The 26,864-nt window shown below is 42.6% G+C and overlaps 4 protein-coding genes across 5 annotated transcripts; 3 read left to right on the top strand and 1 right to left on the bottom strand.

Moving 5' to 3' along the window:
• Positions 1–381: 381 nt before the first annotated feature.
• prr15lb (proline rich 15 like b) lies at positions 382–4,416 on the top strand. Its single transcript, XM_076298990.1, has 2 exons — positions 382–724; positions 3,370–4,416. Exon 2 carries the CDS (start codon positions 3,402–3,404, stop codon positions 3,720–3,722), a length of 321 nt encoding a protein of 106 aa, XP_076155105.1. The 5' UTR covers positions 382–724; positions 3,370–3,401; the 3' UTR covers positions 3,723–4,416.
• A 352-nt stretch (positions 4,417–4,768) lies between these two features.
• On the bottom strand, positions 4,769–8,011 carry pnpo (pyridoxamine 5'-phosphate oxidase). Its single transcript, XM_076298989.1, has 7 exons — positions 7,821–8,011; positions 7,300–7,424; positions 7,079–7,178; positions 6,886–6,939; positions 6,543–6,671; positions 6,178–6,248; positions 4,769–5,715 (listed from the first exon to the last, which is right to left on the bottom strand). Exons 1-7 carry the CDS (start codon positions 8,007–8,009, stop codon positions 5,550–5,552), a joined length of 834 nt encoding a protein of 277 aa, XP_076155104.1. The 5' UTR covers positions 8,010–8,011; the 3' UTR covers positions 4,769–5,549.
• A 353-nt stretch (positions 8,012–8,364) lies between these two features.
• On the top strand, positions 8,365–11,255 carry mrpl10 (mitochondrial ribosomal protein L10). Its single transcript, XM_076298988.1, has 5 exons — positions 8,365–8,408; positions 9,041–9,210; positions 9,492–9,656; positions 10,347–10,491; positions 10,727–11,255. Exons 1-5 carry the CDS (start codon positions 8,369–8,371, stop codon positions 10,966–10,968), a joined length of 762 nt encoding a protein of 253 aa, XP_076155103.1. The 5' UTR covers positions 8,365–8,368; the 3' UTR covers positions 10,969–11,255.
• A 4,563-nt stretch (positions 11,256–15,818) lies between these two features.
• osbpl7 (oxysterol binding protein-like 7) lies at positions 15,819–26,842 on the top strand. Of its 2 annotated transcripts, none has more exons than XM_076298398.1 (20): positions 15,819–15,993; positions 16,370–16,423; positions 16,511–16,624; positions 16,749–16,910; positions 17,193–17,322; positions 17,477–17,595; positions 17,837–17,923; positions 19,066–19,216; positions 19,499–19,617; positions 19,870–19,989; positions 20,696–20,864; positions 21,554–21,843; positions 23,112–23,249; positions 23,337–23,400; positions 23,517–23,595; positions 23,737–23,881; positions 24,000–24,150; positions 24,369–24,495; positions 25,420–25,542; positions 25,925–26,842. In XM_076298398.1, exons 1-20 carry the CDS (start codon positions 15,874–15,876, stop codon positions 26,031–26,033), a joined length of 2,571 nt encoding a protein of 856 aa, XP_076154513.1. In that variant the 5' UTR covers positions 15,819–15,873; the 3' UTR covers positions 26,034–26,842. The 2 variants fall into 2 exon arrangements, with proteins under 2 accessions (XP_076154513.1, XP_076154512.1); XM_076298397.1 differs by having other exon boundaries at positions 16,749–16,922.
• The last annotated feature ends 22 nt before the right edge of the window (positions 26,843–26,864 follow it).

The raw sequence follows: 26,864 nt of genomic DNA, 5'->3' as shown, positions 1-26,864 counted from the left end.
TAACTCAAACACAAAGGGTTTTTGGTACCACTACAGAGAAAGATGATGGAGAATTAAATGGCTAGACAAAACACACTCTTGAGACAGGGTTTAATTCCATAATACTGGAAATTCCCATGTCACTGTTGACTTTGACCCAGACAGAGCGTACAATTTGCATAAACAATACAGATTCAGAACTTAACACATGTTGCTTGTGTATGACTTGTAAGTTAGGGTGTCTCTGTGTCAATATATAAATGTAATGTAAACATTGCACCACAGTAGGACTATGCTGTCTGGGAAAAGCAAGCTCTCGCCCTCCCCTACTGATCACATGGGTCTGCCATTTACTCAGGTTGCAAGGGGCTGGCCCTCATACTCGCCTTGGGACTCAAACAGTGTGCTTGTGGGACATTGTGTCTGGCTTGTGTGTGTGTGTGTGTGTGTGTATGTAAGAGAGAGAGAGAGAGAGAAGGAGCAAGAGAGAGATGCACCTGTGCCCTTGCACCTTACCACTCAGGAGTCTTCGTGGGAGAAGTTTAGGTGGACTATAGCAGCACATAGAACAGCTGGAGAGAACCGAGGAAACTGCCGAGCCGACGCAGAGCAGCATGATTTTCAGCGGAGATCACATTTTCAGTGATACCATCGTCTGACACTTGACATTGCTGGGACGCTGCCACGTCTGAAGGGAGTCTGGCCCAGAAGAGGACGGAGGAACCACCAGCCCTTCATTATTTAGGTGAGAACTTTGCCTACCTTACAACTACTCGGGGGTTCCCACTGATCCCTGGGCATTGACTGGCCTGACTGGCCTGTCTATTTAAATAAAGAAGCATTCTTTCTTTTCTAAAAATGCTTTTTTAATTGTACTTTATTCTACGTGTATGGCACTACTAACAGTGAATTGTACAGTACCAAAAATGTACTAAACTATGATATTACGTGACCCTAACCCTAGGCCAGTTTTGTCTGTTTTCGTTTGAGAGTCGCTTCTGTGTATCATGTATTATATTTAGTTTCTTTAGAGAAAGGTACGTTTTACTGCAGGTCTTACCTGTTCAGAGTTCAGCGCTTGCCTGTACATTGCTGTGGGTACAGTAGATCAGGTGCCCATGAATTACCATGACAACCATCTTTAATCCTAGATCAGCAAGATTTGAGGAAACCCCCAGTTACAAAAGGGATCTGGCCAAGACCCTTCGTCCCTCCCCTCCCTTCCCCCTTCGCCTGCCCTTGTCAGCGGCTTACATTTTTATTACGAGACCAGGATGCCCTTGAGGCCACCTTTCGTCGCCTTGGTCAAACATTGTATCACTCGGAGACTTTTGAACTTGGTTAGTGATTGCTCAGGGTTACTGTGGTGTGGCTTTGCTGTGATCTTTCAGGCTCCTTTGCTCACCCACACAAAACGAAGAACAAGGTAACTTATTAAGCAGGAAGGGGTTTCGCCAGACTCCTCAGTTTGCATTGATTTTGAAATGGGGAAAAAAAACTCACTGCAGTTCTAAGATGCTAGAGGCTTTGATGTGTCACTGTTTGTCCAATCTGCATTTTCTTAGACATCATCAAAGGATGAGCTATGTACACCAGTGTCTTTATTGAAATCCCAATGGGGACAGAATGATCTGTTAAGTCAGATGAGGACACAACCTTTTCTTGCAAGGAACACAGAACCTGATCTCTGCAACTTCCAACACCACCTGAACTTGGTCCAATTAAGCAAAGGTGTTGGTTCAGTTTAGTCATTATGTAAGTGCAGAGAAAGAGTAGTGGGTGTCGTGTGTTGGTATTACACAATTTGGAGATCTTGGAGTAGTGAACTTCGACAGAATGTATCTGTATCTATAAGCCTGAAAAAACAGAGATGCACGTATGCGTTCATTCAGTAAACATTCACAATACACATCCTAAGGAACTGCTAACAAAACCTTGCAGTTATCTCGTAATTCATTCAGCAGTTGGAGGAAAAGTATGCAATGAAGTGAATAATCCCCAAGGATATTTAATACTCGCACGGCATTCACCACCGAATCTATAAATCCACTTCAGGAAAAGGAGAATTTGTTCTTAGGGTGTGCTCCCTCTACCCTATCTATTTGATTTGTGTGATGCCTATAAAAGATGCACGCCTTAAAACGTTTACTCATATATCATTTCCCCCCACCCTGAAAGATAAAACACTCTGTTGCTATTGAAGCCACAGATATGTGTGTTGTGAGCATAAGCATCCTAAATGAGCAAATGTTCTCTTGGGAGAGGTTGCCTGGTGACAGAATGACACACCCTATAGCCTCTGATAGAGAGGGCATGGCTAAACAAAGCAAAAGTATGAGTGTGTGTGTGTGTGTGTGTGTGTGTGTATGTGTGTGTGCGCGCGCACGTGTGTGTGTGACATCTGTGCATGTGTTTTGAATGAGTACATGCTGAGTGCATGCTTTTAGATATGTGTGCGTGTGTTTGTGTCTATCGCCTGGTGTTTGCCTTAGTTAATGGTACAGATGTAGATAACAGTTCTGAGTGCATCTGAACAAGTAGTAATAAAAGCTACATGGTCATGTATACTGGCCAGCTAGTTCTGTTCAGCTTTATACAAGTTGTAAGTTCTTTCATATGAAAGACCTGAAACATTGAGCTTAGAGTTGATCCACTCATGTGATGTTATCTAGCTCATACTGGGACCCAGTGAGCTGACAGAGGATACACTGGGGATTCTCATGCATTTTTCAGTAGGGGTTTGGAGTTGGGTGTCCTCCTCCATTTACTTTTTCAGTCGCCGAGATCATGAGGGTGACCGGGAGCTCTGGTGGGGCATTCTGTGGTGCATATCTGTGGAGAGACATGGACGCTGGAGGCCAGTGGGCGCTTCTGAACTGGACTGGACTGGGGGGGGGAGTCAAGCATTGTTCATTTTGCGAACTTCTTGATACGATCTAACTAAATGTGCCGATTGTCACTTCACTACCATGTCAGCAATGACAGCACACCTGTGGAGAGGGAGCTGATAAGAAAGACTCAGAAATGTGGTATTTTCCTGCAGTCTCAGCACAGGGAAAGAGCTCCGACACGTAGTGCACATAATGTACTCAGCCTCCCCTCTGCATCAATCGAGTGACTAATTCTGACCATGTGAGTTGAGTCAGGTAACTCCTATAATCTTTAACAAGGTGTTGTTAACACAAGCACTGTTACTGTTAAGTGTCGCGTTGCAGTCTTTTGAAATCACTGTCCATATCTTACCCTGTAAGGAGAGAACTTTCACTTTTGTGAGCTTGTTGACACATGCATATTTGGGCTTCAATTTATATCACTTGACTGACAACCTGATGACAAATTTTGTGACATCTGCGTTTATACTGACACACTTTGCTTCCTTTACCGCCTCAGGTCTCAAGAGCTTTTAGTTCCTGTTCCCTGTCATGGCCGACCCAGCCTGGTGGAAACTGACCTTCCTGCGCAAGAAGAAGTCAGAGGCCAAAGTCCTGTATGAGATCCCAGCTGAGTTTGCCAGCAACACGGACAACAAGGACGGCTGCGGTGACCCCACCGACAGCCAGTTCAATGCCAGACTGGAGAAGATAGTGGACAAGTCCGCCACCAAGGGCCGCCACGTCAAGGTCTCCCACTCTGGCAGGTTCAAGGAGAAGAAGAGGATCCGTGCCACGCTGGCCGAAAACCCCAACCTCTTCCCCGAACACAGCATGGCCGACGAGAACCACGTGACGGCCAAAGACAACTAACTCACTTCGACAAATAACACAGACTCATACTGACGTACAAAAACTCACAAAATGTTTGCCTCAAGTGTGTGTGCATTTTTATAAGTGTGTGCAGATATGTGTATATACAGACGGAGTTACAGGACTAAAGCTTTATTCACATGCTTAAAATGAATAAGAAATTATATGTGACTGTTCATCACCAATACTGGAGGACACTGAGATCTATCTGCCACTGTGTTTGTAACACAGGAGAGGAAATCATTTGCATACTCACAAAGGCTGTTTGATTAGTATCTTCTTTCTTGATAGCACGAGACTTTCACTGATCTTTCCATCATTTGGGGATTTGCAAGACAATCACACAGTGTTGATAAATATGCATCATCTTGGATATGGTGTGAATTATGTTTTGCCATGTATTAAATGATTACCACTGTTTTCACTCTTGCCACAATATTCATTCTGGTCCTATTCGAGAAATGAAGTGCAGTTGATGGGATGCTGATTGCCGTGCTTCTTAACGCTTCAGTGAATGACATGATGATTCCAGGGCTTGTTCAGTTAACCTCCACGCTAGATCGGTTTTTATCTGACTGAGATAAGGCTACTCTATCTCAGTTCCAGCATCATTTTACTCAGGCAATCAAGGAGTAGTGGACAGGGACCTGACTATGGCAAGTGGATATAGGTGTGGTCAGTGGAGTGAGGCTGGGAGGTGGTACCTCTCTTGCTATCTTTGTGACAGTTCTGCATCATTTGTTTGAAATTTTGAATTATTTTGTAAAGAGTTCTTTTGTAAAATCAACAAGACTTTTAATAAATCGATCCAATGGTGATGTGTGTTGCACACATCACATATATTCAGGTGCACATCTTCATTACTTATTTACAGTGTGAGCAGAGAGCAATGGAGATGGCATGGTTCCAGTCAGTAGCATTACTCAATTACGCAATCAGGTGAAAATGTAACTGAAGAGTTCACCAGTCATCTTTGATGTTTTTTTTTGGCACAACACTGCCATCTTCTGACCGGCCATGGAAAAAAAAAACATCAGTAACTCAAGTATGTCTTTATTGTATACTTTTCATGTTCTCTTAAACTATATTGCAGAAGCACCCTTGGTGCATTATGACAGAATTAATATACACATATCCATCTCAGATTCACTAACACACATTAGGACATGTAAACATTACCACTGGAATCACGGTGCAGTCAAGTTTACTCTAAATACTGCATTGATTAAGTTTTAGGGAAACTTGGCACTTCATAGCACTTGTATGTATTCATCGCTATCAGGAAGGTGAATTACACACCTATGAAACAACACAACACAAACAGAAACGCACACAGGAATTTTGGACACATTTGCAATCTTCATTACACACATGTTGACATGAGGTCAGTGGCACTGAAAGACATTTAATTTTACGGTATGAGATCAGCCTCATACAGTTTTAAAGGCAGAGGAGCTTGTGCTTTAAGACTTCTGAGTGCTGACAATGCTCTGAGGGAAAGCAATGACATCAGCTCAAACGTGTACACCACACAGATACTTCACTCGAAAAAGAGCGTATCCTTTGGACAGCAATGAGACCGCCATTATCAGGAAGAGTTATGGCCTCGGTCTTCCATTTGTAAATACGCTCTGTTATAACTGCATGTACATTTCCAAAAAAAAAAAAAAAACAAACAAAAACACTGAGCCATGTCAGGACAGAACACCTCAAGACCAACCAGCAACTCAGAACATGAAATGGCGTTGAGGTGGATTTTAAATGTATACACTGTCCCTTTCAAAATAGATGTTTTATCTAACACTGATGGGAGGCATGGGATGTCAATCAAGGCGACAGCCTCTGATAGACCCAGCCCTCCTCTGCGTGGTGCTGCATGTCCTTCAGCTCTGGCTCTCCCTTTTTCGGTCGTGTGAACACTATCCGGTCGTGGAGCCTGTTGGTCTGGCCTTGCCAAAACTCAATGTAGTAAGGCTTGACGATGTATCCCCCCCTAGAGGAAGAGAGGAAAAAAGGCATCAAACGTACTCTTTGAACTGGCGTCATGGTTACATCCTGTGGACTTTGATTTCCACAGCTGTGGGTACAGGATGTCATTCAGTTTAAGGGTGAACTGAGGATGGCCGCTTTCATAATTCATAATTCATTAATTTGTTTGTAATACTTTTATAATACGTCTTATGTGTAAAGTGTCATTTTAGGTCTGCAATGATGTGTATAGAGTTTATTTTAGGCACATCTGGCCTGTTAACATCGGCCTATGGACAACAGATGCAGAATAGCTATTTGGATTAATTCTGGCGCATTTACATTTTTTTTATGTTTATTAATGTGCACTGTCCATGTCTAAATAAACCTAAAATAAATAAATAATAACTAATTACTCTTCAAATCACATGGATAAAGAGAAGGGTCCTTCTCTACCTTACACAAATGTCATAACAGCATCACTTACCAGTAGTCAGGCATTGGGACATCAGTGTCCTTATACCTCTCTTCTAATTCAGCATTCTTCTGTCTCAGGTACTGCAAAGAAAAAGCAAACAAGTTCCTAGACCTCTCTGTGTCATGTCAGAGCCAGTTATGACACTGCAAATGATTACAGGCAACTGTAAGGAAATGCTTTTTCTTTGAATAATTAGCTAGAACGTTGATATATAATTGTTGACATATAAGAAGCGACTACAGTTTTTAGTATAATTTTTAACCCCAGTTCTAAGGCTCATCCAATGTCTGGACAGCCCAATATAGCCCTAAACAGTATGTACCCTCATCTTGTGCTCACAAGCATATTCAGACATTTATTGCCTGATGTCTTACCTCTCTGTCTGGTATCGCCGTGCTTTGGCGGCTCACCACAGCGCCGATTTGGCTGCTCTTGGGACGAGAGTGAAAGTAATCACAGGAGCTCTGGAAGGGGATTCGCTCCACGTTGCCCTCAATGCGGACCTAAGGAGAAACCACACCACACCAGTCAGGATGGGCAAAATGGATATAATACAGCCTGGTGCCACGTCGCCAGGCCTTATGTGTTACGTTACACTGGTGCAGACATTCCACTAGGTACATTAAAGCTGAGATCAACCCAGCAACGTACTTGTACACTATACACTTTTCCAAATGGCTATGAGAAAATGCAGAGGAAATATAGCATGGCTCTTACCTGTCTGTTTAAGGGCTCCCAGTAGAACACTAGGCAAGCATATGGGTTGCTCTCCTGAAGACAAGAGAACACCATGTCATATAAGATGTGCTAAGTAGGCTACTCATTCTCACAGGATAATCCCAGACTAAAAAGCTAAAGTCATTACAGATGTGTTTGTGTAGTGTGTGTGGTGCATCTTCACACTACTCACCAGCTCTTGGCCTTTGCGGCTCTCATAATTGGTGAAGAAGCGGAAGCCCTCATGACTGAAGCCTTTCAGCAGCACCATCCGTGCAGATGGGCGTCCATCTCTGAGGAAAGAACAGCAGTGATTGGTTTTGTAAATATTTACCGGTGAAACTGCTACACTGAATGAATGGCCCTCTAATAATCGAGGAGCCTAGACAAGGGTGATGATTATTGGACTCTCACTTGGTAGCAGTGGATATACACATTGCATTAGCCTCTCCAACTTCTGGGCATTTCGTCGCTTGCTCAAACCAGTCACCAAATTGTTTTATAGGGTCCAGCGAAACCAACTGATCCTCTTCGAAACACTGAGAAGTAGGGGTTAAGGGCAGAACACATTAATTACCAACAATATTCCTTCCATTCATTCACAATGATGGATCATCGGCCGCACAATCAGTCTATGCTTAAAGTTATTTGGTTTAAAGCTTTGCAGGAGCATTCAGAATTGCTGAGTTGACTGCATTAAGGAAGTGCATTCAATGAATGTCATGTAGGTCAAGAAGATCAACCATGCTGGTAACGTAACATGATTTCTGACGATACATAATAACGAAACAACTTTCACACTAACTCTTAAAAACTATAGGCTACATTTTCAGTTAAGAAAAGGACAGCAAAATGACAGCGGTGTTCATCTCGAGTCACGACTTCAGGTTAAGTAAGGTGAGGTGAAGCGAAGCTATTTAACGTCCAAACATTACCTGATCGTCTCCTTTGTATTTCTTTCTCATGTCACTCAAATCCATTGCACTGTACGTGTCCGTAGGTTTCGTGCAAAAAAATAAAGAATTTAACTTATGTTTGCAAGGAGTCAGGAAGGCATAGGATTTGCAATATTCCCCTATTTTTCCAATGTTCCTCGATGCAATAACACTCAGCGCACGTATCATGCTTGTACAACAGCGCCAAACGTTGGGGATGCCGTCATCACGTTTTGTTCATTGCGTAAACAGTTATGAAAATGGTAATCGAAAGGGCATCGAAAATACCACCGCTGAGTTTGGTAACACCAATGCAAACGCCTCAAATGCGCTAATAAAGTGTAAATTGTAACGTTGTATATTTGCCATACTTTGTATAAGTGCTACTTAAACGACACAAGTAAACGTCATGTTTGGAACGTGTAACGACTTGGATGCATAGCTTGGATGATGCTGTAAACATTTATTTCTTTTTCTTGAAAATGATTACTTAAACAACGTATTGCGATTTGTTGATTGACGATGTCATATCCGGTTGCAGTTTCAAAATGGCAGCGACCTTGTGCGGCAAGTTGTTCTCCAGTCCGGGTAATTAACGTACAGTGTCGGCGTATTTAGGTTTAAAGTGTGAAAAAATCGTATCGATAGAGGCTGTAAAATTATATTTGTTTGGTAGGGATATATTTTCAGCAATGACAAGACAACTCCATATTGTCTTTGCAGATGGCTTACAGTTAACGTTAGCTATCCCAAGTTAACATGACTTTTCTTCTATTGCTAAATGTACATGTATTTATGCGGTGGACACTTTTATCTAATGTTAGAACAAAGTGCACTAATAAACTATAGAACATTAAGAGGTTACTTTCCAACGGGTTGTGTGTTGAATCGAATCGTTATCTATCCAGGTAGTTGCACGGAAAACTCGGCGAATTTACCTAACGTTAGCATAACATGATACTGTCTGTAAAAGCAGCAGTTTTTGTGAGATAATTTTTTGATTGCGTTATTCTTTACTTTATAATATCATATTTGAGTTAATGTGTGCAACGATGTTCTATGTACATTTGTGCTGAAATATCAGTCATTTTCTTGGTGGTCAGTGGTTACTGAGAAAGCATACTTGTGGCTAATGAAGAGTGCATTGTGATTCAGGAATTCAGAATAGTCTTCTTTCAATTTAGTTAAAGTTAAAGCCCTACCATTGCCTCATTCCACAGCATGGCTGCCCCTGACTCAAAGTGTCCGGCATGGGTCAAAAGCTGTCACCCGTCATAGGAAGCCATTGCACATCCTCAAGCAGAAGATGATAGCTGTGACAAAATACATCCCCCCAAAGCCTGGACCACCTGCAGGCTCTTTGACCCCCCGCCCCAAGAGGATCGAGGAGGTTAGTCATGGCTGACCGAGGGAAATGAAGTCCATGTTTCCAGCATTAGGAAGTTCCATGTTGAAATCAGATTACTGAATAAAAAAACAATGACTGTGTTTACATGCACTTCATATATCCTGATTTGCACATGTAAACATCATATCTCAATTTCAGAACCCCGAATAAGCCCTTATCCCGGTTTTGAGAAATCCACTTAACCGGAATACTGTTCCATGTATACACCTAATTAATTACTCTTTTTTGAAACTGAGTTTACCTTCTTTTCCTTTTTTTAATAGGAGAGTGGTTTGATGAGGATTTTGAAGAGAGATCTCGAGGATGTGTTCAAGGATAATAAGATGGTTGCTGTGGCCCAAAACAGTTCCTCCAACTCGGAGGACATGCTGGTCCTGAAGCACAGGCTAAAGAAGCACGACATCAGTGTCAAGTTTTTTCCTAACCAGGTACAACCAGTGCTCACTTAAATTTTTTCAGAATTTCTAAAAAATCCAAGGCTCAAAAAGTCAAGGCTCATTCATTCATCTGATACACAGTAACTTCTTAATCAGGCAAATCAAGAATTAACACCAACAGCGAACTAAATGACTAAAATATAAAGATCATAAGCAGGTTTAACTAGAGGCGCAAAGAGTCAAGGAGGTGGTATACTCCTCATCGAAGACGTGCGTCATTGATTGAATACGGACGCAGGACTTTACCAGGCCTATCATGGTTTTAGTATCCTTCCAGGTTGATTGGCAGTGGTGTTAGTCACTGGGCCCATCTTACACGAGCCATGCTGAATCAGACCCTGATTGTTGCTGATCTGACAGTCCAGTACAGATAACTACTGATTGCACACTGCAAAAACACTGTATTCTCATTTATCTCGAAAGACAGACAAATGTATACTCTGGAACAGTACAGGAACAGAACTGCCACAGGAACAGATCCATGCCATCTGAAATACCACATACGGAGAAAAAGCTGACTTAGTTGAATTGATCTTACCAACCACAATTCTAACATTAAGAAACCTAAGGACATAAACTACTGGTGAATTCATTTCTAAATACAATTCTCCAAACAGTCCAGTCAAATGTTTTTAATGTTTTTTTTTTTGTTTATTTGTCTTTTACTTGATATTTTTGCAGGTTTCTAGGGCTTTTTTACCTGGAAGTCCATACAAAAATATGGAGCCACTGTTCATGGGACCAACTGTCCTGTTGGTTAGCAAAGAACCCAAAGCAAAGCAGATGCTCCTTGCATTGCGAGGCAGCCCTCAGATAGCACTCCTTGGTAAGGACATGTACTGTAGATCAATGTGCTTTATTTGAAATGAAATGAGAAATAATGTCATTACCTTTTTATGTATAGCTGTATAACATTTACATATTTCACAAAAGGCACAGTTTAATGGAAAAACTGTTCCCTGGTCGTGAGGAAAGCACAAACGTTTACATCCTAAGAATATTTAGGCCATGTCTGCAGATGTTACAGGGATGTTTTCATCTCTGTTTATCTCCCTCCTCAGGGGCCTGCATAGAGAACACGCTGCTGTCCCGGCAGGGTGTCCTCGACTACTCCAAGCTGCCCACCGTCATCACCATGCAGGGCGAGCTGGTGAGCAGCCTGACCCTGATGACGTCCCAGACGGTGTCCATGCTGCAGCGACACCCGGCCCACCTGAGCGCTCTGCTGCAGCAGTACGTCAAGCAGCTGAGCCCCGAGGGCAGCGCCGAGCAGGCCCCCACTCAGCCCACAGAGGCAGCGTGACGGGGTCACTCCTCCTCCTCCTCCTCCTCCCCCCATCCCCACCCTCCAGTGCTGTAGCTGAGAGTGGGAGAGGGAGAGGCAAGAGACTGAGAGAGAGGGCGAGTTTGCAGAGGAGGGTCTGCAGACTGTTTGCAACCATTTGACCTCCTCTTGCCGCCAGGTTTGGCTCACTGGACTTGGGCCTTGCCTAATTGTACTATAAGAACTGCGTGGTGTTCGTTGGGAAGAAAAGATTGATGTCACCTGTTAAAGATGTAATTTAAAACAAATATCTAAGTTCATACAAATGTCTGTCTCTCTCTTTATTCTAGTTTGTGTTTTCTGCTTCACAAAATTCCAAATGTAATATTTGAGCGTCGGTATGGAACTTTGACGTGCTGCGACTACACAGTGAAAAGAATCTCTAATAGCTGAAACTTCTAGAATCCCAATGGGATGTAAGTGATGGAGCCAACCGGAAACATTTACTGTGGTGCATTGCGTCAGCAGCAGTTTTGCCCAGCAAAATCCCTCCGCCATATGATTTTCATCTTGTAAAAGTCAAGCATGTATGAGTGCAGCCAAAATAAACACTAGTGGTCTCACGGCTTCAGATTAGCAGTAATCTCTGGATTACACCACACTAATCTGGGTCAGTTAGTCTATTACTGCAGCTATTCTGGGTCTGAGTAAGAAATTGTCTGTTTAACTTCAGTTTTTACCTACTGGAGCGAAACGACATTAAATGACTTAATCAACTCATCTTCAAGACTATTTTTAGATGGGGTAATAAATGTATACATTTAAAGAAGTGCATTGGTTGCAGAAGTTCTATTAGAGGTGGTCACACACACACACTGAGATTATGGAGCACTGCTTCTGTCTAAAAGGCAGTTCTTTGCTGGTTTGACTTAACGGTTATCAGAATATTGTGTGGCCACCTCTATGAAACTCAACTGTCTGCAACAAGCATTGACCTGAGGTGTATATATAAGCTTCCCAATGGCACCTCCTCTCTCGTCTGGCAAGAGACGTTCTGTGTACGCCTGTAATTCCAATAAGTCACTAATGCGGATAATGACCAAAGCACTTGTGATGGATTTGGGGGTTGGTCACTAGCCGTGAGAGGACAGCAGTAGGTTTTCTCAGACACTGAGATATTACATGTTTTGGATACTTCTGTATAACTTGCGACATCAAATCCAGCAAATGGGGAAAGGCTGTACGCTCTTTGACAAATATTTTGGCTTTCGTACACTTTACCAGCCCATTGGAGGACATATCAGTTTGAGGTAAGGATGAATGCTAATGCTGTTCAGCTAAATAGAGGCTTCTACAGGCTTCACTCTAAAAATCTTTCTCTGATTGAAATGATTGCATTCATAACTATGGTATATTGCTGTGGGGAGAGTTTGAGAAGTTATGATATATTCAATAATATATATAGCTCTACAGGCGAAGCATTCAGTGCAGAGACCTGGTGTAAAAGTGTTTTGAAAAGACATGAACGTTAAATAAAATGGTTGCTGTTGACATTGCCAGATACTGTCCTTTCATAAATTGTTTATTTATCTACTGTTAGACTTGGCAGAAGTGGTAGTGTCTGTGGAGATGTGTTTGTAATGTCTGACTATAGTTTATATAACCTCTTACCAGGTTTGACTCACTGGACTTCGCGTATTGCTTTAATTTAGATGTTGCGATTCAGCAACTGGCATTTGGTTTATGATACAGTGAGAAATGGTAAAAAGAGTGTGTGTCTCAACACATGACTGAAATAAGACAAGGTGGTTTCTTTGAGCTCAGTCAACAAACACTGATTTTCTGACAGATGTTTGATTTTCCAATAACTAGATGGCTTTTTTTTCAGCTGTTGCCATTGAAACTGCAGGGATATATCACAGTGAGCAATATCTAGGCTTTTTTGGGTGCTGTGAATGGTGATGGCCATCTTGAGAGTTTACTGACATAGAAAGAAGCTCCAGCAGCTGTCACTGTTCTGCACAGATGAAAATGTCCTTCACAGTATAGTTGATACAGGTCACTAAGGAACCAAGGTCAGTTACTTGTACAATTTACTTATTAAATGCAGCATAGCAGTAAGACACCAGAGCAGTACAACATAATATTTTAACATATTAATACCATTCCTTATCTGTTACCATGTTGGTATTATTCCCAAGTGACACTGTGCTATATATGGTAGTAGTACAACCCCTATTTGTTTTGCTCCAGTAGACCTTGTGAAAGACGGGGCTAACCCGGGCTGACCCCAACAGCCAATCTTCTCAGTGGGAGAGTATACTGACCCCTACCATCCTCAGTCACTATCAGTAACCGAGGACATAGCATTTTCATATTATATCCTCTAGCATTTCAGTTACTTTCCTGAGGTAAACCTATTAAAATATAGTAATTGTATTGAATTGTAAAGTGATACTCTCACAATTTTCCACATTGAGTAAGCGAGCACTGTCACCTCCAAATCCCCTTATCCAGTTTCCGCCATGCTCTTCTCTTGAGGTCAATCCTGCCCCAACAACCAAGTTTTATATATACAAGATTATTTGAGACCAAGCTGACAGGAGTCCTTTGGTCATGGCAAATGGTTCTGCTCTGAAAACCAAGTCTTTAAGAATCTTCAATCAATTATAAATGTTTACTCAGGGAATTGTCCCACCTTCTATAGGTTAATGGTTGTTATTTAGCCTGTGATCTTGTTATCAGTTGTTTGAAGGCTATTCAAGAGAGAGGTTGCTAAAAAAGCTTCAATGAAAGCCAATTACAGCGCTGATGGTAATCCTGTCCTTCCAAGACATGTGCTCCACTCTCTTCGTCACCCCAACTCATAGTTTAAGTGATGTAGCTCATGTCAAGCTATACACCATAGTGTTTTGCTTGCAGTTGATGGCATGGCCGATACTGCAGAGACTATTGTGTATCATCTCTTTTCATGACCAGATGTTGAATTCAACGTGTGGTTTCAATAGGCAAAATGATCATTGAACAATCAACAACATAATTGATATGGCAATACCCAAGATCAATCAACATTCAACGCCCATCATCTTGAGTAAACCCAGTTGGCCCAGACCATTTTTGGCAAGAAAAGTTTGAAATTTGTAACAAGATAATACTTGTATGCCAAGCATTTTCTCAATAGTGAGAAAGCTGTATGTGACTGCTACATTGCACAGATGTGTTTCACTAATGTTATTTAGTCATAAACCACATGGGATGCCTCTGTGTATGAAAAGTGTCATGTATACACAGACATACTGTGATTGCACCTCTTTAATCAGCTGTGATATTTCCCTACATGTATTAGTCATTTACAAACTGACAGCCTTGCAGATGCATGGAAGAAGGTTGGCCTTGTGCATTGCAAGCGTGGGAAATAAAATATCAAGTAGTGCACCATTCTAGATGAAACTAGCTGTATGCCACTGCAAGATATCTTGGAAAGTGTATCCTCTTTTATATAGGTTTTAGTGTTATTAACAAACTAGACTATTCCTAATCCATAAGAATTTGCAGTGCATTACAACAGCAGGTCTCTATTATCTCTCAGAAAAACAGATTGTCTCAGATGTAGCCTACTCTAGAAGTCTCTTGTTTGTCAATACACTTTGACTCAACATGACCCTGTGTGACTTTGCTTATAGCGGGGGGCTCTTACTGGGGAAGGAGGAGGTAGAATTGGCATGTTGTGCTTTAATCTCCTGCGCTTGGCCCGAGTCTGTGAGGTGAAGATCCGGCACAATCCAGAACACTGTAGAGGGAATAGTGTCACTAAGGATAGGTTAGATTTGTCACTTGGCTGCTGTTAGGTAACAGGATTTAATAGAGAGCTTGCACTGGATTCGAGGCTGCTTTTAGAATGTGGTCTTTCCTCAATATCTGTTGGCGTTTGCTCTCTGTCCCATCGCCACTAGGCCTAAATGTCATAAAATGACCCATAATCCTCTTAGGGGGCTGATGGGAGATCAAAATATGATCATAGCATAACTGCACTACATGTTAATCCTTTCATGTGTTGTCAAATGTTAGCTAAAACATGCTGTTCTGTGGATTTATGCATTATTATTCAACTGTTACCATGTCAACTGTGTAAAATTTGATCAATTTTATGGTGGCCTAAGAGCCAGCAGGTGATTGCACAGAAAAGACTTTATGTCTGAATTTAGGTGAATACAGCCAGCATGCCAGTGAGAATCTGCTATACATTCTACAACTAATCTCAGTCTGTCGGATGTACGGTATATTATATAATACATGTATTACGTGATAAATACTATATCATAAATATGAATTATGTTGTATTATCCTACACTTAACTGGACAAATCAAATCCTTAATCCTAGCATGGCTGCATTAATTCAGACATTTTATTGTTATTTTTCTCTCCCCACTAGACAAATCAATCTCTAGTGTTTGTTGAAATGGACCCCTTTGAGGAGCCAGCCACTCACTAAACCGTAGCAAGTGCACAGACAGAGGGAAGAGCCGGAGCATTCACCCTAACATGGATCCCTACGGGTCAACACTGGACCGCAGCCAGTCGGTGATGAGTGGCCTGGAGAGGTCCAATGTCGGCTGGCACAAGTCAGCTCACTCACGAAGCAGCAGCACCGCATCCTCCCGCCACTCGCGACCGGTGAGCACCTGCCTCTGTCCACTTGGACCAAATACACTGCCCACACTCTTGGGGCATTTTCTTTCTCTAGCATGCCTCAAGTGGGCGTAATGGATAAGAGTTTGGCTCAGTGAATCCAAAGAACCTGTTGCTCTGCCTGATATTAACATGCTCCAACAAGTTGTTGGGTGGGATGTGGTTTCAGTGTGGTGCCGCACACAGAGTGTGTGGGACTGATTGTGTCTCTTGCTGTCATTTTGCTCCTCAAGCACATAAAGGACTGGGAGATCATGGATGACCTGCAGATGGACGTGGGCACTGGGGAGTCCCTGCAGGACCTGAGCATGCCTGGCATCTGTGAAGGCTATCTGATGAAGAGGAGGAAGTGGCCACTCAAGGGCTGGCACAAGGTGAGCAAATGTTTTATTGGGGAGAGATCTGCCCTGTTCCAGAATGATGACGTCTGAGAACACCTAAAGCTGCATGGCTGTACCATTGAGTTTGACTGTCTTTCTTAGTATCTACACAAAGTGCTATGTCCTTTTTACGCTCACAGTCAAGACTCTTTTCCTCAGTCTGCCAAATATCATAATCATAAACATAAACATCTTAATTTATAAGAATGCCTTGTGATACTGGCAATCAACCTTAAATGTCCATACTATGTTCAAAGTTCAAAGTAAGTGATGTGTGTGATAGTCTGAAAGGTAGTATATCTGGGTTGTGTAAAAACTGCACAGATGTGACTGACCTGTCCTGAAATCAAAATGTTTTCTTTCATTTCAGAGGTATTTTGTTTTGGACAAAGGGATCCTCAGGTATTCCAGAACACAACAAGATGTAAGTTCATTCTAACTTTTGACCTTTACATCCTTTGATGTGAATTAAGCTGAGATTTCCTTTGACATGATGATCTTTTTTTATCAGTACTCCAAGGGGAAGCTCGGTGGATCCTTAGACGTCAGCTTTGCTGTCATATCCATCAACAAGAAATCAAAACGTATTGACCTAGATGCAGGAGACAATCTCTACCACATAAAGGTAGGCTACTTAAAAGAAAACTTGAAATTCAGCCTCTTAGTTTGGTTTGTGAAGAGCAGAAATAACCCTGCGTTGTCAGGACAGAAGTGCTTTACCTTGTCTTCTCGCTGCACCTCTCTTCAAGGCTAAAAGCCACGATATGTTCTACATTTGGGTGACCAAACTGAACGCACACCGGGTGTTTAAGAAGAACGAGGCGGCCAATGTCCAGAATGGCTTCCTCCAGGCTCTCTCTCAGGGAACCAGTGGAATGCCAGCTCATAGAAATGGAGCGACTCAAGACATGGTGAGTGTCATGGTGAGTGTCCCAGAACAACCTAAAAATCCTACAAAGACCCGTGTTGTTTTTGTATATTTCAGTCATGTAGTTAGTATACACTCAGTCACACGTACAGTGTTATATACTGTATAGTGTAGTTGAAGCAAAAGTGTTCTTCTGTCATTCTTTTGGTATTACAATTACAGTCAGTAACCCTAGGAAAAAAAGAATGCAGATTTTTCTGAAAGTAATTTTATTGCCACATCTTCTGTATGTGGCTTTTAACCATAATCTTGTGCACACTGTCAGAGTACTTCCGGGTCATACATGGGCGAGATGACCCCCCAGACATCTGAGCTACCCATAAACAACTCTGGAGTGAATGGAAAGGTGTCTGAATGGCTTCAGCAAACTCAGGACAACAACAGCTGTGCCCAAGGTATTAGTCATGTTTAATAGTTATTACATATGTGTGTGTGTGTGTGTGTGTGTGTGTGTGTGTGTGTGTGTGTGTGTGGTATATTGCAAATTAACTATGTAGTTTGGAAGCATCTCGACACAGCCTTACCTCTACAATCTTTTGAATTGTCCAGAACTGAACCGGGTTCAGATGGACATCAGTGAGCTGAGCCGACTCATTCAAAAACTACATGCCATGGAGTCAGGCCCTGCGCTCAACAATGGAGAACTGCAGCGGATCATCAGTGTGCAGGTGAGAGAGAGAGAGAGAGAGAGAGAGAGAGAGAGAGAGAGAGAGAGAGAGAGAGATAGAGAGAGAGAGAGAGAGAGAGAGAGAGAGAGCTCCTGTGGTCAGTCCACACTCCACACAACTGCACCCCTGAGTGGAAAGTAATTGTAGCAGCTATGTTTCAGTGATTTGCATATGAGTGGGTGTGTCAGTGCTGCTTGTTCTGGGATGAATTCTGATGTGCTGCTCTGTATGTCCCCTACAGAATCTTTCCCTTGAGAAGCCAAAGAAGCGATCTGCAAAGATGTGGGGGCACTCTCGCACTCTGTCCAGAGTTGAAGCGCTTGGAATGGTAAGAAAATCTACGCACTCATCTCTCTACTTTTTTTGTTTTTGGTACCGGTATGTATGTGTTTGTTTGTTTGTTTGTTTGTTTGTTTGTTTGTGTGTGTGTGTGTATGAGTTTGTTTGCTTGTTTGTGTGTTTGTTTCTTTGTTTGTGTGTGTGTGTGTTTGTTTGTTTGTTTATGTGTTTGTTTGTTTGTTTGTTTGTTTGTTTGTTTGTTTGTTTGTTTGTTTGTTTGTGTGTGTTTGTTTGTTTCCTTATGGCCTGTCAACTGCTCTTCACTTCACAATTTTAATGGAATGGATTTATTGATTGGTTTAATTTTGAGAATCTGGTAGATTACACAAAATGTCAGTTGTATAAATTGAGATGTAGCCCTGTGTGGAATGCCCATTCCACAAGTAACATAGTGAATTCCTTTTTCACCTGAAGCCATTGCGTGGGATTACTAAATCGGTGAGTCAGCAACTTTTGGTAGACCAATGATCAGCATTCATTTGAGTCAAACCCCAGCTGTGCAAATTGATACAGAACCAGTAGCACGCAGCAGGAGTACAGTATCAGATGAGGAGGGAGTGCCTCCAATTATCATACACTATGCAGTACAACTGAGATTTATGCAATTTACTGATTTATATTACATATATAACATAATCAGATGTGTTTGACTTGACTTGCATGAACCTGTACAAACAGGTGTGTCCATAACGGTTACCTGCCGTGCAACACACCCAGTACTCGTAGCTACTGCCTGCCTGTATAAACACGAAGCCTTTCCAGTTTTACTTTCGTCATCATCCAACTGTGATTTGAGCCATGCACTTTTCATTGCAGTAAAAGGTGCAGTCATCTGGTTTAAAGCTGCAGTTTGTAGTGTTGGTCAGTCAGATTAACTTAAATATAGACATTTATCCCAAATAATCCATTCAGAATGGCTAATAACACATGTTTTTTATCCCTACAAAAGCACATTGTTGTGGTTTGTTTCACAACAGAAAGTACATACTGCACCTTTAAATCAAACATTGTTTTGTGCTAGACAAGCATGACGGAGAATTATGGCCCAAACAATGCTGGTGTAACTTTATGTTTTCTCTCTCTGTCTGTTTGTCCCCCACCCATCTGTCCGTACCTCTGCCTCTCCCTCAGCTGTCGTCCAGTCAGCTGCACAGCGCATCCCACCTGGGTGCCTCTGTGCCCTCCATCCCAGACTACGTCTACTCTCAGCTGGCCCCCCCCACGGTCATCTCTCCCGAGGGCAAGAAGCTGCACGTGGACATTTGTGCAGTGTCATCCAGAGGTGAGGGCCAGCCACAGTAAACCAGGGAAAGATGTGGACCGCTGGAAGGCAAACATGATCCACTGTAACACCAACCGATGCTTAAGCCGTTTATGAGCAATGAGAGGGAAATCAGAGATCAGCCCCTTAGCTCAGACATTTCTGCATCGAAAGCTAAACACATTTACAGAAGTGAACCATTAATGGTGTAAAATAGTATTATTGTATTTTTTTTAATAATTATAATTTAATAAATATTATTGTATTTTATTTGTGTAATTTGTCCATCTTTCCTGTCCTCAGTCCATAACTCCCTGAAGACGGTCCATGAGTCCTTGGCCCAGGAGCGCCAGAAGCTGCAGGAGGCCTGGAACAATGGAGAACTCCCTGCCAGCTCTCAGCCAATGGCTACCCTGCTCGAGGTGAGGCCATCTTGTTATAATCACTAGGGCGAAACTTCAGAAACCCTCCACCCTCAGAAACTTCCTCTGTGTTTTGCCAAGCATTCTGTTTAAAACATCTGTCAAATTCTAGCCTTTGCTGAGGGTGGGAGGTTCATGTTGATTGTCAATTGTATATTGTGTTTGTGTAACCTAGACTGTAATATTTGTGTTTGTGTGTATGTGTGTGTATATGTGTGTGTGTATTGTGTACTGTATTGTGTACATGTGCAGTTAGAGATGCAGTCTCCCCTGACCCAAATCTACAGTGTGTCAGCGTCGTCAGAGTCGTCAGACTCCTCAGAAGAGTCCTTCCGTACTGTACGCCCCTATACTTCCGTACGCCGGAGGAAGGTGTGTCTGTACTGACCGCTCCCTAAGGGTGTGGGCTGGAGCTGAAGGGACAACCTTTCCTTTTTTTTCTTCTCTTCCATGCCCTTCTCACCATCTCGATTTTCCATTCTCCACAGAATATATAAATGATGTGTGTGAATCATTTAGCTGTCTTTGAAAGCAACAGTGTACAAGTATACAGTGCATGTCAATGTGACTTGTGTACATCTCACTTTGGGAGTCTTTGGGTCTTCAAGTTTTCCTCTTTCTCTGCCTCAAGGTGTTTTTGTACTCAAGAGGACTCAAAGCTTGCCATGTTGTGTGTGTGTGCGTCCGCCAGCTCTGCCACACCTGTTGGCTATGCCCTTCAGGTGTTTTCTCTTAGTCTCCGCCCGATTGGTGAGCTGAATACTCTTAATTAAGACTCCAGTAATCTGATGAGCTGGTAAATGCGCACCTCTTACATGGAGCGCTCTGAGTCCTCAGAGCCAGAATAACAGCCTGCATTTGTTTCACAGAAAGATTGCGTGTGTGTGTGTGTGTGTGTGTGTGTGTGTGTGTGTGTGTGTGTGTGTGTGTGTGTGTGTGTGTGTGTATGTGCGTGTGTGTGTGTGTGTTTTTTTGTGCGCGTGTGTGTGTGTGTGTGTGTGTGTGTGCTCCACTCTTGTTGTCCTTTTTATCTCACACTCTTCCTCCTCTCTGTTCTGTCCATCTCTCCATCTCCCAGCCTGTTTCTAGCCGGCGTGCGTCACAGCGGCCTCCCTCCGTGGCGGACTCGGCGGCGGAATACTTTGACGCCAGTGATGACCTCCTGTGCGGGAGCTCGTCCGACGGCTCAGAGGAGGCCTCTGGCCTGAGTGACGGCACCAGCAACTCCGAGCCAGAAGAGGGCCACGGTGAGAGGGCGATAACCAGGGGTCAAAGTTCATATTCAAAATTCATATTTACCTCAAAGATCAAGTCCCCCAAGGTCAATTGTCTTGAATAGAAGAAGAGTCTGTGAGAGCTTGTTCATAGATACAGTGAGGTTGGATTCATGGAGTACAGGACTCTAGAAGTATACTGAAACACTATCAGGTTTATAGCCTTTTCAATCAAGACAGTCTGTCTGATTGCATGTGTGTTCATCATTTAACATTAATTATTAAATAATACATTGACTGAAACAAATACATATTCATAATAATATTCCATTATTTTCACACATATACAATTAAGGCAATTATCATGAACTTGTTCAGGAAGAAGAATAATTCATTTGATACCATATAAGTGCAAGACAAGTTTATTCATGTAGCATACTTTGTACACAGAAGCAATTCAATATGCTTTCCATAGATACAAAACAATCCAAGCATAACAAATGAGAGTAGAAGAGTTGTCTCATTAGACAGCCTGCTCAACGCCACACCTGCTACTCAGTGCTTTACCTGGTTGCAGCCACAGTATAGTGTGTTCCCTGTTGAAGACCTAGAGTAGCCAAGGTGTTCATCAGCTTTCACCAGACTCACTACTTTGATTCACTTTGTGAGGAGAGTCTGGATATGAGTTATGGAGTGATCACATAACCATTGTTCCCTTACAGAGTCAGCAACTAGGAAATACCGCGCCAGCCTTTCCAAAGCTCCAGCCAAGGCCAGCAGTGTGCCAAAGAGCATCGGGCGCCGCACCGCCCTGCCTGCCGTCTGCCCCGACAACAGCCACATCGGCCTCATGTCCATCCTGTACAACAACATAGGCAAGGACCTGTCCCGCATCTCTATGCCCGCTGCGCTCAACGAGCCCATCAACCTGCTGCAGCGTCTCTGTGAAGAGCTGGAGTACTCCGAGCTGCTGGACACGGCTAGTAACACTGAGGACCCCTACGAGAGGATGGTGAGGAGGCCGGATGGTGGACTGCTGCCCACACAGATGGGGGGGGGGGCTGGGATGGACGAAAGTGTGGTTTTTGTGTTTCCTTTTATATGTGATGAGGTTATTTCACATGAATACAAAACATTATTCAAACTTTCATTCAGTAGAACTTTACAGTTTAAAGGAGAATTCCGGTGTGATATTGACCTAAAGTGTATTGAAACATGATACCGAGTGTGAACGTATGTCTCATAGCCCATCTCGGCTTGTCCCCTGCACTCCAAAATCTGGCGCTAGTTAGCCGATGCTACCAACAGCTTTTTCAATTGTGGTGCTTCGGCATCGGGCTAGCCATGCAAATAAATCACTGTTTTACACCATTTACGAGGCTCAATGTATCTCCACACTTCATTGGTAGACTTCCGAGGGCCCTGACATTTAAAACGAGACATTGAGAACTTTGAAAAAGCACTGGTAGTTTACTTACAAGACGATTTATACAGACAGTATCTTCACGAAGTTTAGCGTTTGCAGCCATCTTGAATTTAGTCACGATAAGTCGTGCGACGAGTAAGAATGAACAGGTATGATAAAGGATCAGATTCCAAAAATAATTCAGTGGAAATGCATGGATTCCAGTTTCTTCCAGTAGCAGCAACTGGAATCCATGCATTTCCACTGAATTATTTTTGGAATTTGGAATGTATATTATGTCTATGGTAGCATCGGCTAACTAGCGCCAGATTTTGGAGTGCAGGGGACAAGCCGAGATGGGCTATGAGACATACGTTCACACTCGGTATCATGTTTCAATACACTTTAGGTCAATATCACACCGGAATTCTCCTTTAAGCCAAATTATTCAATGAACATTTGAATGACATTTGGGTGTACAACTACAGCTTGATTAGTAATTTATAAAAGAGTATATGTATTAAATTATTTAGAATTTGGACATGATTTGTCAATATGCAAATTTTGAAATGCAGATGAACATGTACAAGCCAGGAAAACCTGATTTATTTTTTCGTTTATTTCTAAAATTTATTTACTGGCTTTTCTAGCCTTTATTGATAGGACAGTGGAGAGTAGACAGGGAATGAGTCGGAGAGAGATGGGAGTGTGATTGAGAAATGACCTCAGGTCAGACTTGAACATGGGTCCTTGTGGGCACTGGACCCCTATGTACACCCCTATGTGTCACAACTCCTCCAGAGCTGGGTTTATTGAAAGTGTGAATAAGAAGGTGTGAATTGATTGAGACTGATTTTATAATCACTCTCTTTAAGGTGTATATTGCTGCCTTTGCTATATCTGGTTATGCCATCGCTACCTTCCGCAACCGTTACAAACCCTTCAACCCAGTCCTTGGCGAGACCTATGAATGTGTGCGGGATGACAGAGGCTTCCGCTTCATCAGTGAGCAGGTGGGTAGACACGGCTGATTTCAGATCAGGTGTGTATGTTATAACACATGTACTAATAATTTATAATCGTCTGATATATTTTATCAGGTCAGCCATCACCCACCTGTATCAGCCTGTCATGCAGAGTCAGAGAACTTTAGCTTTTGGCAAGGTCAGTGCTATCATGATCTGAATAGTTCTTGAAAGATTGGTTTTTCATGAAGCACTGAATCTCAATTGTAAAACACTGAAAAAACATTTGTAATGGTGTTGTTATGACTTTCTCAGACCAGCGGTGGAAGAACAAGTTCTGGGGGAAGTCTGTGGAGATTATGCCAGCTGGAATGGTTAATGTCACTCTTCCAAAGTGAGTGTTAACATAATGCCACAGTTGTCATGCAGGAACTTTAGAAGGCGACTGGCCAAAATGCAAACAGAAGCTAGCTTCTACAATATGTGGACAAACGTTGCCCAGCATCACCTGCATGGTTTTGTTTCCCCCCTGTAGGCGTGGTGACCATTACGAGTGGAACAAAGTGGTCACTTGCATCCATAATGTCCTGACCCAACAACGCTACCTGGAGCACTACGGTGAGGTCACCATTCGCAACCTCAAAAGCTCCGTCTGCACCTGCAAAATCACCTTCGTTAAGGTCAGTTATAGGAATACTTTTATGATCATAATTTCACAGAAAATAGATATCACAATTTGCTGACACTGAATGACTGAATGACTAGTCTGGACATTTCTGCTGCTCTCTCCACCTATAGTCTCGATACTGGGGCTCCGATGCCAACAGAAATGAGGTCCAGGGCCAGGTGCTGAACCAGAGTGGGAAGGTGGTGCACAGGTTCGGAGGCCTCTGGCATGAGGGCATCTTCTGTGACACCCTCCCCACCCCTCAGTGCCTCTGGAAGCCAAGTAAGCACCGTCCAGTCAGAGCCCACACGCTTTTTGAACATTTTCTAAGCGTTTTCTAAAGGAAAAAAAAACAAGTTTAGTTCACTCTTAAAGGAAACTGTTATACTGCAGTCACCCAGTGAGGCTGTATCTTACAATGTAACACGCAGTAGGTTGTATTTAGATTTTTGGGACATAAATCACTGTTTGAACGAAATATTATTTTTTTCTCTTCTCAGCCCCTATGCCTAAAGACCAACTCCTCTACTTTGGCTTCACCGCCTTTGCCCTCGAGCTGAACGAGCTGACCCCAGATCTGAAGCCTCTACTGCCCCCTACAGACACACGGCTGCGCCCTGACCAGAGGTGAGATGATGCTCATACAGAGCTCTGAGAGGTACAGTAGACACACTGTGGGTGCGAGTTTAACCAAAGTCCTTTTAGGCAATTCCCTCCACTTGGCGGCCATATTGCAACGCATTTTGGTTACTAATTGGGCATCTACTTCGGGTAGAACTGCGCGTGCGCAAGGCTTCACCAACCACTGACACCAACCTGGCTCCAGCTGCGAGATCACAACACACGATTGGCACGATGTATTCACACCATACCACATTATTGGCACGATGTATTCACATGTCAACTGGCGGCGGAAGGGGCAGAATATGTGTAGACGACTGCCATGTTTGCGTTACAAACTAACCCCATATAGTTCTATGGGAGATTCTTTGAGTGCTGTGTCTCCTCATTAGAAAGTCTCGGATTTAACAGCGTATTTTGCCGACAGTGCATGCGTGCGCCATGTGGCCAGAGCGAAGTCAGACGCACAAAGTGGGCAGGCCGAAAGTGGATTTGTAAAAGATCGATAAACACATCAGAATTGAACATGGGTTGCATGTGATTGGTTTATTCAATTTCACAGCACCGGAGAAGTCTCGCCCATTTCAAAGTCCCCACCTTGATGTTAGCTTCTTGCTACCCATATCGCTGCGGAAATCAGGCCCTATATGTGAGACTGAGAATGGGTCGTTTGGGTTGAACAATAAACCACTCAGCTCATGACTTACCAGACAACGAGGATGAGTTTTCCGGATCTACGGTTAAATAAAGCTGGGATGTGCATTTAACAGTGTTAGCGATACATTTAAAAAACAATTTCTCTAAACCCAGTTATATAGTCTTCATTTAATGACGTTAACGTGCAAATATAAGAGCCATGATCAATGGGATGGTACGCTAATGGTCAAAACAGAGTTGTAATGAGTGCATTGTGACCCCAACTGCCCACAGGTTCTTGGAAGAGGGCAGGATAGAGGATACGGACAGAGTCAAAGACGAGATCGAGGACAGACAGCGGGAGCGCAGGAAGGAGCTGAGCATGAGGGGGGAGGACCATGTGCCTCGATTCTTCAGGTCTGTAGTTGTATGTGTGTGTGTGTATGTGTGTGTGTGTGTGTGTGTGTGTGTGTGTGTGTGTGTATTTGTGTGTGTGTGTGTGTGTGTGTGTGTGTATGTGTATGTGTGTGTGTGTCCAGATTGGTTAGGAAGGATCAACTTTAACGTTGCCTTTAGATGCTTGTTCTGGCTTTCCAGTCATCCTCTTTTTACTCATTAGTGTTAGGTATGTTAGTGCTCGGTATGTTTATATAATATTTTAATTACCACATAATGCAGATAACAATATTAAATCCTTGCATCCTGAATTATTATTATTTTGCGAGAAATCTTTTTCATGTCAATTGAACTGTTATATGTAGCTTAATGAGTGGCCACTCATACTTATTTGGTTCAACAGAAAAACGATGGACACTGCTGGACGAGAGGTCTGGTTGACCAATGGAAGCTACTGGAAGCTGCGAGAAAACCCAGGATTTGCCAACATCAAAAACGTGGAGCTGTGGTGACAAGTGATGGTGACGTGAGGACAGAAAGCACAATCGTTTCTTTTCATTCTTTTATTCGTTTTTTGTTTCGTTCTTTCTTTCATTTTTGGAGCACGCATGAGATGCCTTGGGCCGTTTCTCCTGAGCATGGATAGTGCTCGGTCTCACAGAGGAGCGCCGTGTCTGGACAGGCCTCTGACAGCTTTCATAGTCCACCATTAAAGAGAGAGCAGGTTACTTTCTCTGAATGGAGTACTTGACTGTGCTTGAAGAAATGGATTGTCAACAATCAATTAAATAAGGACAATATGGAGGTCATATAGGATGACTGTAGAGGGAAAAACAAACACAAAAATAACAATTTAAAAATATTTATCATGTGAATAGCATTTTTCCTTTGAGAATTTATTTTTTAAATCATTTTTTATGTTTACTGAAATGATTTCTTTATTTTTTGAATCATTAACTGTGCAATGTGCATCATGAACATCTGGATTATTTAAGGCAGAACACCTGTGTAAAAATAGCTATTCACTCATATTATTTTTCTAATACACTCAAATAGCCATTTTGTGGTGAGGTGACCATCTCCTCTAAGTGGAGTCTGTTCCTCAGGTGCACCTCAGTTGTTACTGATCCTGACATGGACTTAAACTTCCAGAAGATGGCAGTCATGTTCACCTGTCTTTTTTGAGTGAGTTATTCAGCTGGGTCTGTATACATATTTTAAGGACAATTCCAGTTAGGTCACACATATGTTTTTGCTGCCGGGTAATCATTTGAATGCCATAGAGTAAACAGATGCTGAACAGCACTGTGAGTGATACGGACTGTCTCAGGACCTAGACAATT

The sequence above is a fragment of the Alosa pseudoharengus genome, unplaced genomic scaffold, assembly GCF_046254945.1.
Source record: "Alosa pseudoharengus isolate Yale_2024_CS ecotype anadromous, Long Island Sound unplaced genomic scaffold, YU_APseudo_1.1 YU_APseudo_1.1_scf_21, whole genome shotgun sequence".
Lineage (NCBI taxonomy): Eukaryota > Metazoa > Chordata > Actinopteri > Clupeiformes > Clupeidae > Alosa > Alosa pseudoharengus.
This window is presented reverse-complemented; position numbering and strand designations above follow the sequence as displayed.